This window comes from Manacus candei, unplaced genomic scaffold (genome assembly GCF_025592945.1).
Source record: "Manacus candei isolate 608988 ecotype Guabito, Panama unplaced genomic scaffold, ASM2559294v1 h1tg000018l, whole genome shotgun sequence".
In the NCBI taxonomy this organism is placed as follows: Eukaryota; Metazoa; Chordata; class Aves; order Passeriformes; family Pipridae; genus Manacus; species Manacus candei.
Window position 1 is genome coordinate 21470793 of NW_026138066.1, and position 14587 is coordinate 21485379.

Genomic DNA, 14587 nt, shown 5'->3' on the forward strand with positions numbered 1-14587 from the left:
CTTCACACTGGGATACTGGGCTGTATGAGGTTGGAAGAGCAGCCTTCATCTCAGATGGTTAGTCTTCCAGGGTTTGTATTTCAAACACAGTAATCCTGAAAGGAATCAGAGGCTCACATCAGAAATGTTTTCAGAACTCAGCCAAAGCAGCTGTCAGTAACCAACAAATTCCCCTCTTGGCACTCTCTTGTCTGGTTTGGTGATGACACCAAAGATCACACAGTGTAGGGCTGTGAGGAGCACAAGAGCCACGTGGTGAAGCTCATTGCCTTCAGTCCCACTGAACATCTTCATTAATTAACATCCAAGAGATGTTTGCCATGGGGACCAGTGATCTGAGCTATCTAACAGAGACACAGGAGTCTGAGATTCAGCTACTGGGAAGACTTTAGGTCTGGACCAGCTACTGGAGCATACCTTGTCCATGTAACACGAAGAGGTCCAAGCACCAGCAACAAAATCAGAGTGTGGTTGGGAACCTTGGAGGATCATATGCCTGGGTGTCAGCAGCTGGGGAGAGCAGTAAAGTCTGGGGTCAGCTCCTGTATAGACTGTCTAAGCCCAACTACTGGAACAATCAATACTTTTTATGAGATATATATATATATATATATATAAAATATGCATGTGTACATATTCTACCAGCAGACTTGGATCCTGATCAGGCAGAGAGGAGGAACAGAATCAGGCTGTCTGTGCTGTCTGTTTTGTGGCATTGTTCCCTGTTTGGGCAGTAAAGTACAGCCTTTTCACTCTGTTGATTTATTGATATTATCAGGAATACATGATCTGCCTCTGTGATGGTTGAACCTGGGGACACATTCCCACAGCAGCCTTGCATTCATAGCACAACTGGATTCAACAGCCTGTAACAAAGACAAACATGCAGCTGTCTGTTTTTAACCACTGTTTCTTCCTTTTCTATCATTGGGCTAAGAACATTTTCTATCCATTCACATATTTCCTCCACTTCCAGTAGAATGAACAGCCTGAGAAAGGTTTCTTGTGTCTTCTGACCACAGAAACCTCAAAATCATATTTAAGGTTAAAAATCTACCTAGATTCCTTTCTTTTTCTTGACATATGGAAAAAAGAAAGGAGGAGATCTTTAGATATCATAGGCATAATGTGTTTGGATACTGATATGTTACAAATTTTTTAAAGAAAGTCTCATGAATGAGGAAGGTAAACAAAAATTGCAGGCTGACAGATTCCCCTTGATCACTAAGTACTAAAAAATGTAATTGTTTCATTCAAAGCCCTTTACCTCCATGATTCAATTGGTAGATTAGCTTTGCCTACAAGACAGGATAACAGAAAACAATTAAGAGTGGAAAAACACTGGACTACCATTCTCTTTCCTCCAAGAATCTGTTACTGAACTTATCAAAGCTTTAACTCCAAACTGGTGACTTTCAGTGGTCTCTTCCTTTCATATTCCCATAAAAGGATGCTATAGGGTCTACCCTTGCCTGTTCCTTGTTATACCTATCGAATGAACTTGTTATCTATGAATTTGTGTATGGCCTTCATGAATGTGATGACATTGTCTGCTTTCACAGCTTTGTGACAGTAGATTTTAAAAGCTCACCACTGACTGACTTCAAAATTATTTTCTTCCCATTGACAAGTGATTTCCTACCTGGTTTCACTTAATGTCCCTGGTTCAAATATTGTAGGAATTGATGAGGCATTCACCTTGTCTATCACCATCACGATTATATAAAAATTAATCATGCACACACAGATACCTTCTAGTCTTTTCTCCCAACCTTTTTAGCTTCTCTTGGTCAAACAGCTGCTTAATCCCTTTAATGATTTTAGTTGCCCTTCTCTGTACATTTTCCACATCTACTGTGTCTTTCCTGAGTTGGGGAGACAAGAACTATGCGGCATACTCAAAATACAGCACAGGGTTTTAGGTAGCAGTGAAATGGCAGACACTGGTCCCTTCTTTACCCTTCCTGATGATGCCCAATATTTTATTAGCACTTTCAGGTGTTGCTGTACATTGCATTCACGAGTTCAGGGAAATATCAGAAGTAATGTCAAGATGTACTTCCTGCATTCTAATTGCCAGTTCTGAGAACAGTGTCACATAAACATGCTTAGCTATTTTTTCCTTAAATATACCCCCTTAAATCTGTCCACACTGAAGCTCATCGGCCATGTTTTTACCAATTTTGTAAAGTCCTTCTGGATCTTTCCTCCATTGCACAATAGCAATCTGGTAGAGTTTAGTACCATCTGCAAACCTAGAGATTTCCCTGCCCACTTCTTTCACCCTGTCATCAATGAAGGTACTGAATAAAACTGGTCCCAACCCTGAGCACTGGAAGACCCTGCTAGTGATTCCCCCATTCTGAAAATCCTGTTTTAAACATTCTATCTTTGCCTTTAGCCAGTTTCCTTCTAAACACATGGCAAAATAATTTCTTTCACAAGCTGTTTTTTGAACATCCAAATGTCTTATGTTCACCAACCCCCCAATATCCATGAACTCACTGACAACCTCCTAGGACAGCAACACTTTGATGAGGCAGGATTTCTATCCACAGAAGCCACACTGGTTCTTTCCTGACAAATTCCTTCATACTTAGCTAAATTCTTAATGATCTTATTCCTTCTTACTGAACCCACCATTTCACCATGAATAGAGATCAGAAGCACTGGTTTGAAGTTCCCAAAATCACTCTGGAGCATATCTTGCAGCTGGAAATTTTGCTGGCACCTTGTCAGTGTCGTGGCACCATGGTCACCCACAATAAAATACTGACATCCCATTCAAATTTCAAAATAAAATAAAAAAACTCAAATCACAGATCCCATGATTAATAATTTCACATTTCATCCTGTCTTTTTAGAAGCTGAGATAAATATCAAATACAACAGTAAATTTGTCTTTAAAAAAAAAAAAAGATTTTAAAAACTCCAAGCCATCAACATAGAAATCAGAAAAGAAAAGTCTTCTTAAAAGATACATTGTATCACACTGAGAGGGCTGAACTGACTCTAGGTTATTTATTTATTGCACAATTAATGCACCTTTTGACCTTTGATGGAGGATTAATTCACACAATTAACTGTCATTAGTAAAATGTCTCTCTGTAAGCACCAAATTCCCCTCTGATTATACCCAAAATTATTTTATGCAGTACATAATCCTAATTGGTAGTATAACATGCACATAGCTGAGCATACTAATCTGCCTCAGTATATACAGTGTGTTTTGTTTCACCTTCTGTGAAAGCTAAACTTTACATACTTCTTTCCTTGCTTATAACTTGAAACAGATTTTTCAAATGCCATTTAACTACTATATCTGAAGTCTGAATGTATAATAACTGAGAGGTTGATTTCCATTGAACCCAAAGGTGTTCTTGCTGATACTGATATAGATGTAACTGCATCACCTGAAAATCTTATTTTTTGAACCAAAAATTAGTTTCTCACTTCAAAGACATGAAAAGATACAGTAATAGAAAGAGAAAAACAATCCTTTTCTAAACTGGTAAAACACACAGCCACCTCCAGGGGCCTATTAGGCTTTGCTGTGATATATTCTCTGATTTAGAGGTGTTAGTTCTCACATCAGTCAAGCTTGGCTCCTCCAGAGGAAAATTTTGTTTTTCAAGAATTGGATACACCTAAGAATGAGCAGGGCTACCTGGGTACAACTTACAGCAAGAGAGAATGAATCTGAGAAAGCCTTGCAATGTGCTTCAGGCACCCTTGGGTTGGCTCTTCAAGACCACCTCTTCTTTCTTCAGGTTCAGGTTTAATGAACTCCAGATTAGTTTCTGGAAAGTCAATCTTTATTAAAAGAAAAAAAAAAAAGAAAGATGAGAAAAAAGGTAGAAATTATTTTAGCAATATGTATTGTCAGATACAACTGTCAATAAATGTTATCTTGGATTTGTATGGTAAGTATACAAAATAGGACAGAAAGAAGAAAGGATAATTATTTGGGGATGCTCACTGTATGTAATATGTTACTTAAATGTTTTGGTGAGAAATTCAGTCTGCAGAAATCAGTGGAAGCTAACTTTCCTGAGAGAAATTCATCTAGTGTATTTCAATTTTATTAGAACTGCACAGACACAAAGCTGAAGCAACCTTTTCCTTTTCTCCTCCTTTCCTGGTTTTTAATGGGATGGTTTTTAAGTGGGAAACTTTCACTAATGTAGATTTGGGGTTTTTTTGTGGGTTTTTTTGGTTTTTTTTTTTTTTAAGTAGGTTTACTTATGATTCTATTATCATTTCTGGATGTTCAATTTCATACATACCGTAGAATATCTACCAATTTTTCATTCTTTACATTTACATGTGGCGTCAGAAATTTAGGATAATGTTTTTTAGATGCAGAGAAAGTAAACATTCAACCAAAATTACAATGCTTGAAGTACTTGATAGTCTGAGTACATACTTGTCTGAAAACTCAGGTTCTTCTTCAAACATCAGCTCAATTTGCATCTTTTTTTGGTTTATTAATGCTCGCTACCATCTCTTATCTATATCTATTTTTAATATATGTATTTAATACGCAACACTCTTCTAAAGGTTAAAAAAGTTATTCCCTACAAAACAGTCATATCAGAAAACCAGATCATCTTTAAGGTCCCTTCCAACCCAAGTTATTCATTCTATGAAAATCTATCTTTATGACATTTCCAGCATGTTCCCAAATGGTGATACTGCCACATGCATGGGAGTAACTGAAAATGAGAGATCCTGTTCCATTTTTTTCAGTAGAGAGAGATTATAAATTAATAGCCATTTACTTTCTCAACATCCCTTTATTATTAATAGGGGGAGCTATTTTAAGGCATGGTCTTTGACTGAACTCCTCAGACTAAAAAATTCCCATTTACTTGTCTGTTAAAACTGGGCTGTTCTTAGGCCAGGCTTTTTTATCTGTATTATCTGCTTCTACATGTAATTTGCTAAAAGATATTCAGCTTTTCAATACAGAAAACAATTGCTTTTGCCCTTTAAATATCCAGTTGCTAACTTAACCTGGAAAGGTGGCAAAACCATCATGCAGACTTAATGTATTTTCAATACTGGGAGCACCATTCTGCCCAGAATGAGTGAGAACTTTGACCAGGGCAATGATTGTCCCCCTGTACTCGGCACTGGTGAGGTCACACCTCAAACTCTATTTTTAGTTCTGGGTCCCTCAGTACAAAAAAGACATTGAGGTGCTGGAGTGTGTCCAGAGAAGGGCAATGGAGTTGGTGAAGAGTCTACAGATTAAATCATATGAGGGGTGGCTGAGGGAGTTGGGGGTGTTCAACCTGGAGAAGAGGAGGCTCAGGGGAGACCCAGGTTGGGGTCAATCTCTGGTCCCAGGCAACCAGAGATAGGACAAGAAGCCTTAAACTGCACCTGGGGAGGTTCAGGTTGGACATGAGGAGGAATTTCTTTACGGAAAGTGTTGTCAAGCATTGGAATGGGCTGCCCATGGAGGTGGTGGAGTCATCATCCCAGAGGTGTTCAAGAAGTGGCTGGATATGGCACTTAGTGCCATGATTTGGCTGACAAAGGTGGTGATCAGTCAAAGGCTGAACTTGATCCTGAAGGTTTTTTCCAGCTTCAATGATTCTGTGATTCTGTGCTCAGCATGTAGTCATCAAGGAGAGCTACACTAATACCTATTAACAGCTGCTTGTAGCCACTTTCCTTTATGCTACTCAGTCTTATTGTAAGCTGTGTGTTACACTCACAATGGCACACAATTCAATAGCATCAGAACAAAAGCTCAGATTTGACAAGGCAGCTGTAAGTCAGGTACCAAGTCCTTTATTTGTGTCAGAAGTATTTTGGGAATCAAAACATTCAGGTACCGGCTCACTAACCTGTGTCAAAAGTATTTTTGGAACCAAAATGACAGCAACAAAAATTACCCTACAAAAACTTTCTCCAGCCCTCAGAAGTGGTTATTTGGTATGGAAAGCATCAGACATATTTGCCACTGCACAGAATTACAGACTGTCACCCTGAAGATTAACACACTTTCTTTGTGTGGCCTTGAAAACCTGCTTTTTTGCACTTTGTTAGAAAACAACCCTTTGCTTTGCTTTCTGGCTTTCTTACCTGCAGTGTGACCGAGGTTGGTGTGCTGGTGCTGCAGATGCCCGGGGTGATCACTGCTGTGGGTGTGCTGCACAGCCTCATGCTGAGCAGAACAGTGCCGTGAACGAGCCGCCTGCCATAAACACAGAGGGAAACAGGCCAACAGGTTTTACTGAAATTACATCAAAGGACGTGGAACTGGAGAGCTTAAAAGACAAGCAAAAGGAGAACAAACCTTTTCTCTTTATGTGACTAGTACAAATCTGGCCTCGACCAGGAGAGGTTGCATCCTGGTGGTCTCACTGCTCTCTGTGCATTTGCAGGGTTCGTGACACAAATCACATTCCCAAGACATTCTAAGCCAGCTCTGCACTTTACCACTGATTTCTTATGTGACAGACATTGCCCTTCAAGCTAGATGTAAAATAAGGATAATACTATATCTATGTAATTTCTATCCCAAGATTTAATTTTGAGGACAAATATGTTAGAGACTGTGAAGTGTCAACACAGTGTAAAAAGCAGAGGGCAGCAAACATTTATTCCACAAAAAGAAGAAACTCATGGTAATCTACTGCAACCATGAAGGATCCTTGCTGATTTTATGTTCAGATGACAGGGAGGAGGGAGTATGATATCAGAGTCTCCAAAGAGCTGAAAGAAATTCGAGTGGGATAGTTTGTACCACATATACCACATATGGTTTTTGGACAGATGAAAGATTATGGTCTGAAGTACCAGTCTGAGCACTACACATACAAGAAAGTCTTATCAGCAAAACAGGCATGCATGTGGCCTGCAGATAAGAAAACCAGCATGATTTGGCATGTCAACACAACTCAGTCTAGAGGACTTGAATAAAATCAGAAAGTTTGGGTGAAAACTCTAAGCATAACCAATCGACTCAAATTAAGAATGTAGTACCTGAATAAAGATATACTGCTCTGGATTTAACCTTTCATTTCACAGAAACACCGAGTATGCTGACTTGGAAGGGAGAAACAAGGATCATCGAGTCTGACTCCTGGCCCTGCACAGGATCATCCCCAAGAGTCACACCATGTGCCTGAGTGTTGTCCAAACATTTCTTGGACTCTGTCAGGCTTGGTGCTGTGACCACTTCTCTGGGGACCCTGGTGCAGTATCCAACCACCCTCTGGGGGAAGAACCTTTCTCTAATGTTCCACCTAAACCACCCCTGACACAACTCCAGGCCATTCCCTCGGGTCCTGTCACTGGTCACCACAGAGAAGAGACCATTGTCTGCCCCTCCTCTTCCCCTCCTGAGGAAGTTGTAACTGCAGTGAGATCTCCCCTCAGTCTCCGACAGGTTGAACAGACCAAGTGCCCTCAGCTGCTCCTCATATGGCTTCCCCTCAGGGCCTTTCACCATCTTTGTAGCCCTCCCTTGGACACTGTCTAAGAGCTTAATATCTTTCTTATATTCTGGTGACCAAAACTGCCATAATATTCGAGGTGAGGCTGGATCTTAATGATTAGTGAGGTCAGAAATTTGATTACGTTCAGTGTCTCTGCTTTTACTGACAAATAATTTTTATTAATATCTTTTCAAACACTGCTCAGTCAAAAAAATTGAGAAATGCACTAGATATCCTTTTGCCCCTTGCAGCAGAAAGAGCCAGTCAGATAAGTGAGGTTTGAATGTCCAGCTTTTACCTAAAAGGAGGACATTACAGCTACAAGAGAATCCTGATAAACTATTTGATTCTAGCATGAGTTTGCAAATGTTGCTGTATGAAAGTACCTCTTGAATTGCAAACTGAAATAAATTGCTTAAAGTCACCTGAGGAAGGTCTAAGAAACTCCCACAAAGTCATTGTTATAGTCAACATAAATTAGTATAAACGTAATTCAGGACTAATTTTTCTTTTTCACCTCTCAAGCTGTTCATGTTGGTGCAAACATTTCATTTTATTGTGAGAGAACAACTCAGGAGGATTAAAGACAACCATTTTCTGAAGTTTCTTTTGCAGCTGTAGGTACATTTACAGGAGAATGGAGGCAGAAAGAGCTGTGATGTGAACAAGAGAGCACTTGAGGGAAAGCAGCAGTTGTGTTATATGAAGTCTTTCTCATTTAGGTAATTGATGTGAATGTGGAAATGATCAACAGTGATTCAAAGTTGTTTTCCTGTGATGTGTACTCAGCTGACCTTTAATAAATGAGTGGCATCTCTTCAACCATTCCTTTGTTGACAAAGATTTACATCATGTGAACTAATTGGCACTTTTGTTAGAAGGGAGAGGAGTAGCTTAGAACAAATGAACATGAAGACTAAATTATCCTTCTGAGCTCTCATTACTGCTAATCACTTTCATATTGTGCTCTAAAACTATGGGGGCTTTAAAGAAGAAGCCATACAGTGGGGTTTTTTTCAAGGAAAACCTGTGTAGACAAAAACAAGAAGTAGCACAGACCTCAGAGGTACCATAGATGTGTTTGAGACATTTTCTGAGCTCATTATTTCAACTCATTTACACCCAGTACTAATTTGGCTAAAGATCATCCAGGAAGATAGGGAAAAATCATCAGATGGGCTTCTCAGGGCCTCAACTGGAGACACAGTAAATAAAGCAATGTGCCTTTGCTGGACTGAGACAATTTCATAGATTAAAGCAGATTACAGGACTGTTAGTAAAACCAAAGATGTTAAGCCACCTCCACAGCGTGGAAATAACATCTCCTAAGAAAAAATGAATTTTATGAGACACATTAATGCCTTGTATATAAAGCAGCCTAATTTATACAGTTAGAAATAAGTGAGCAATTTATGCATCTTCCATCAGTAAGTCACTCTTTGGGCTAAAGCTAGATTGTAAACACACAGGAGGCATTTTTTAAAAGATCACATCAGCTGGGAATTTTGGTGTATGTTTCTGAAGCACAGCTTTCCCTAGCAATCTCTTGGGCACTGTACACACTGCACAGTCAATATTTTTCATCATTATTTTTAGAAAAAGAAGCAGGAGAGTGTGCAGCATCCATCTGAAAAGGAAGGAACCATCATCATGAGCATGATAACCTTTCCTGAATGGACAGATTCCTCTCTCTGCCACCTGGTTGTGCTGATGACAGGCAGGCCACTCCTATTCTGCCTGCCAGTCTGCCCATCTGTAAGGTGAGGCCAGTGACAACAGCCATCTAAAGACTGTGTAGTGATCACAGCCATATCAGAAGGTGAATAATCAAATGCACCTACTACCATTTACTTTTTTATATGCTCCTGCATAACCAGGGCAGATGGAAAGCCCTGGAATTACACAGATCCTCAGCTCCTGTTTATTACCAGAGATAAAATAAACTTCCCATCTTATCACAGAAGAGGACACTATTATTAAAAGGCAGCTCAAGGTATCCATACTTAACAAAGTCAACTTGTATCCTGAAGTCACATGGCAGCCTTCCCTCCCCACGCTCTGCAAGAGAAAAGTTTTGTTGCCTGCTCTGTCTTGATTTGGAAATACCAGTTCAAAATAAACTGTGGTGTTGGAGTCAGTGGAGTCAGAGCAGTGGGCACTATGGGGGACATTGCAACTCCAAAACTGCCCCAAGTGATGGATGGTTAATTAGCTCTGGATCACTAAACTCTTCAGCCCAAGAGACAAACAGAGTTTCTGATGTGAAGGAAGGGAAAGTTGACACACAGCCTCGCAAACACTTTTTGAACTGCCTCTTGTGCCTGGTAAGACTTCTTGTTACAGAAGCACCATCAAGGGCTCTATTGGCAATGATTTAGGGCTGCTATCTGACTGAAGTCAGCTACTTGATAAGGCTGAGAAATGCAGATATGGAGGCTCACCTACTGGACAAGTTGTCAGCTGCACTCATTATTACCGTGTTCATTCCCAAATGTATATAACATTGGAGTTACTGTTTAGGCTGGATATACCAGGAAAATTAGGACAAAGTACTGTGCAAAAATAACGTAATTATCCCCAAACCTGACATTATAAGTCTCAGAAATTCAGAGTTGAGGTTAAATCCAAAGCTCCTAAAATATAAAACTCCCTGTAGCTTATGACCCAAGCAGTCTTAATTCTGCATTGGAATGACACTGTGAAATAACTACTTTATTACAATTAGAAATACTACAGAGCCCTAGAAAATTCAAAATAGAGATAAAATTTTCAACTGAAAAGTAACGCTAACTGTCCTACAGACATTTGTAAGGGCCATAACTTCCATCCCCACAGCTTCCAGTTTAAATAACTTCCTTAAGTTTGTAGGTGATCAAATACAAAATTATCAGATTATTTCAGACTTTTAAAACAAATTCGCAGTTACATTCCTGATTACTTCCTAAATTCCTAAATTTTTCCTCAAAAATGTAAAGTTTAAGTTTACAAGCAATAACTTTCAGGTAAATAAGTACATTTAGGCAACCACTGGAGAATATTTGTAGGAAGTAACTTCTGGAAAGAGTGAAACTATTTGTACAGAAACATCCAAAGTTGATAGCATTAATCCCAACACATGTTTGGTAAAGACTTCATATCCAGCAGCCAGTTATGTGATAAATCTGCACACTGCAAGAAAACTGACAGAATTAGAGTTCAGGAAGTAATTAAAATTAGGCAAATTTGAAATTTACTAATCATCTGTTCACTGACAAGTGTTTATCAACAACAACAATCCTAAAATAGGTCAAATGTTTGAGAAAATTTTTAGGTATTGTGTGGTTTCAAAATGGGCTAGGTAGGAAGAGATTGTAATAAAAAAATAAAAATAATATACTTTAAATAAAGATCTACATTTTACTTCTTTATAAATGTATATATATTTCTCATACAGTCTGCTCAGTATATTTTTAGAGGAGAACTGCAGTGCTAAAATCTCAGAAAATAACTACAGACCTTTAATCTGGCAAGAGACTTTGACATGGTCTTGCTCAACAGCATGAGAACCTTCACACTTCTTGAAAGAGAAGAATAGAATTTGTATACTTTATATGTTAAAATATGTTCATGTTTTCTTAATCTTCAGTTCAAACTAAACATAAAGAATTAAAATACGAAGGACAGAAGTGACCATACAATGACAATAATCACTTTGGAAAACAGGTATAAAATTTACAGAGATGAGTAAATTCAGAATCTTTTAAAATAAACTCACTAGCAGATCAAGATTCCTAAGTAATATCTGGCAATAACCCAAAACTGGTCCTTTTTCCCTTCTCCCTTCAACATAAGCCACAATGAGCTTGATTGAATTCCTGTGTTTTCAATCAGAAGATATAAAGGGACACAAATGAAGAACTGTATTTTAAAAATGTTTGACATTTATTGTACTTTTCCAATATTTAACAAAACAATCTGGCTTTTTTTTATTTTTAAACAAGCATCTGAATGGAGAAAGAGGGGCCACACTCTGTCCTTATCTTCCCTGACCCTGAGAAGGGACCAACTGAGACAAGGATTTGAACAAGAACGTTTGATGACCCAGGTAAATACCTCAGGGCTCCTGGCTTCTTCAAAGAGCTTACTTCTGTCCTTTCCCCAGTAAATTAAATCCTGGACATGAGAATGTTAGGACTTTCATAGAACTCACATTCACCTCTGAGAAATGTTCTCTTTTGAGAAAGTGGTATTTTCCAAGCTAGAAATGTTTTGTCAAAGATTTTCTGGTCAGATTTCTTTAATCTCTTTATATACATTAACAGAGTTTGTTATTTAGAGACCCTAATACAATAATCTTTGCAGTAATACAAGGTGTTCTTGACATATTAGCATGACACTACAGGTACAAATCTTTTCTTGGTACATACTTTCAAGTTTGGAAGTACTTTTTTGAAATAAGTCTTGCAGTTTAGTTGCATTCCAGCAGCAAGGGGACTCTCAGGGCAACTCTTATTTTTAAACCAATCAGTCTATCAATTGAAATCATGGTGAAAGAATAATTCTGTGGAGCTGTGGTTGGCTAAAAGAGGAAAAAGCATTTAGGCTTCTTTGTGTTAGTAATTACTATAATTGCAAATGACACAGCTATCAGATTAGGGGGTGTTGAACATGCTATTCCTAAATCATTCCTCCCCAACAACTCACCCTTCATTTCTGCTTTGAGGGGTCATTGCAGCAATGATCTCTACAATTACATAGAAAATGCAGGGAAAGTAGCCCTCTATCCCCTTCATTGTGCTCATTGTGTGTACCAGGAAAGAATGGAGCCATTTTTCAGTAAAATCTTTGAAACTGTCTGGGTGATTTGGAGATCTCCTCAACAAAAATCAACATGCTTGCTTTGATGGTATACATTAAAAAAAAAAAAATCACAGGTTGCCGAGGGTTTTCAGGACTTCCAAAAATCATTACTTTTGGACTAGAATGCTGAAAAATAAGAAAATCTCTAGAACAACACAGGTCCTCAAGAAGAGGATCCCCACACAGGCACTGCTGGAGGTAAATGGAATAAGTGTCCCCCCATTATCATGCCTAATGCTCTGCTTTTGAATGAATGTACTCAGCACATATCAGCTTGCCAGGGATAAGGACAACTTAACTCTTCATCTCAATTTAGATTCCCAGCCAAGAAAGAGAGATTCCAAGAAAGAGATTCTCCCTCTATTTCACCCTAAACGCCAGGATGGTAGAAATACTCAAAATATACATATTGCATGTTTTGCTTAAAAAGACCTACACAGTCAAAGAATGAGTGATGTGCTCTTCTGGAAGCTAACTACGAAAAGTAATTGAATAAATTGCCCAAGCAATCCTTGGAGCAGAGATTCATGTTTCTTTCCTTCCTTCGAGCCAACTGCTCTAATCACCAAGTCAGAAAAGAGCAGAGTAACTGAATTTTCTCTAAAAACATGGAAAAAGCCTCTAGCCCAGTCCAACCTATTTTCTAAGCCTCTCAAGCTTCAAAGTTCGGTGAAACACGAGGTCTTTCAAACGTGGCAAATTCACATGTGCAATGAGATATTTTATTTGTTTTTTTTTGCTTTAAGTGGTGATTGCCATGACATAGAGAAGTAGACCAAGATGTCTCAGTATAAGGAAAGAGCTATAGCTTACAGATGGATGCTAATGAAGGGACTTGTATGTGTTGGATGTACCCATCTATTGCTCAGAGGGTATGCAGGGCTATGGGCTACTAAATAAAAATTTTCGTATCATTGTAAAGACTTGATCTAAATTCAGATGTCACAGTGTTACTAAAATATATTTAGAACACTGCAGAAAATTTACCTTAGTTTCTACACATCACTGCAGAGAAGTTCAAAGCTACAAGTACCTTTAAAGTATTGTTACATTGTGTACTGTGTAGAAAGAAGAGGTTAAAAAAAAAGGAGAAAGCTTCTAAAGTGGTGTGGAGAGGGAAAGGTGCTCATTGTGGTCATCACTAACTGTCCCAATTTAAGCAGAATGAATGTGAGAATAGAAAAAAACCCACCAACCATTGTGAACAAGAGGCTGGGCTGAAAAGGATTTTGCAAAGCTACAGGAGAGGGTTCAGCAAGGCCTTTCAACATGCCTACAGAACTTTATTGTAAGTGTTAAACAGTCACCTAAGCCAAGTTTAAAAACAATGTAAGGCAAAGAAAGAAAAGCTTATGGATGGGCCTCTTACTGGGACATCAAAAGCAGTTTACTGTGACTGTCTCAGTCTTATTACTGCAATGTCCTGAAATAAGTATTTCTGTCTTTTTATATTTCTCCCAAGTTGAGTGTGATACTTTTCAAGAATGGTCTTAAGCTGTCATACAAGACTGAACTTACTCTTTTGGATACAATGGGGAGCATGTCCAAGCAAGCACTTCTGTATTTTTAGAGGCACTGTTTACTCCCAGTAGTTTTATTGTCAGCATAGTTTCCCTCGGAAGAGCCTTTATTCGTAGAGGAAAGTTGATTCTAAAAAAAAAAAAAATAAATCAGAAAAGAGAAAAATAAAAGTTAATAAAAATTGAGCATTGTTACCACAAGTGAGTTCTTTCTACATTTTTCTAGATGCCCTAACATATATCAAATTATAAATTACAGGAGTCACACTCTGAAGGAAAATGTGACTGAAAGATCCCTTCAATACATTGAGGAGTATTTTCACCCATTAACTTGAGTCCCAGTACTTGAGAAGAGGCAGATAAAAACTCATTCACTTCAGTGGTAACCACCAGAGCTGACAAAGGCAGGAAAAGCTTAGTTAACCTTTGTTTTAAATATTACCTTATTAATGAAAGGCTATTTCAGAATAAATAAACCCCTAGGAGTGAATTGTAAACCAATAGTTAGTTATTTGCTGTCTTGTGTCTTTAGAGGAAAACATCACTTAGAAAAAATAAATGTTGCTTCTGAGTAGAGTATGATAATAAGTCTCTTGTTCAGGTGTGCTTTAGTGGTGTGATATTTCCCAATCATAATTTATAGACAGATTTTGTCTTAACAGCAATGAGCAATTCACATTTTTTAGTGAAAAAAATCATTTTTATCAATATTCATCTCCACCTTGTATTGACCATTAGCAAACTTGGCTGGTCATTCCATTTGTTTATACAGTT

At 38.3% G+C, this 14587-nt stretch overlaps 1 protein-coding gene across 4 annotated transcripts in view; it reads right to left on the reverse strand.

The window, feature by feature from the left end:
- PIK3C2G (phosphatidylinositol-4-phosphate 3-kinase catalytic subunit type 2 gamma) overlaps positions 1-14587 on the reverse strand; it is a 206915-nt gene that overhangs the window by 124438 nt on the left and 67890 nt on the right. For all 4 annotated transcript variants that reach the window (XM_051784414.1, XM_051784415.1, XM_051784417.1 and 1 more), the window contains 3 exons: positions 13812-13943; positions 6097-6208; positions 3683-3813 (listed from right to left, as the gene is read on the reverse strand). In XM_051784414.1, the coding sequence (XP_051640374.1) occupies positions 3683-3813; positions 6097-6208; positions 13812-13943 (375 nt within the window). The remainder of the gene's footprint in view (positions 1-3682; positions 3814-6096; positions 6209-13811; positions 13944-14587) is intronic.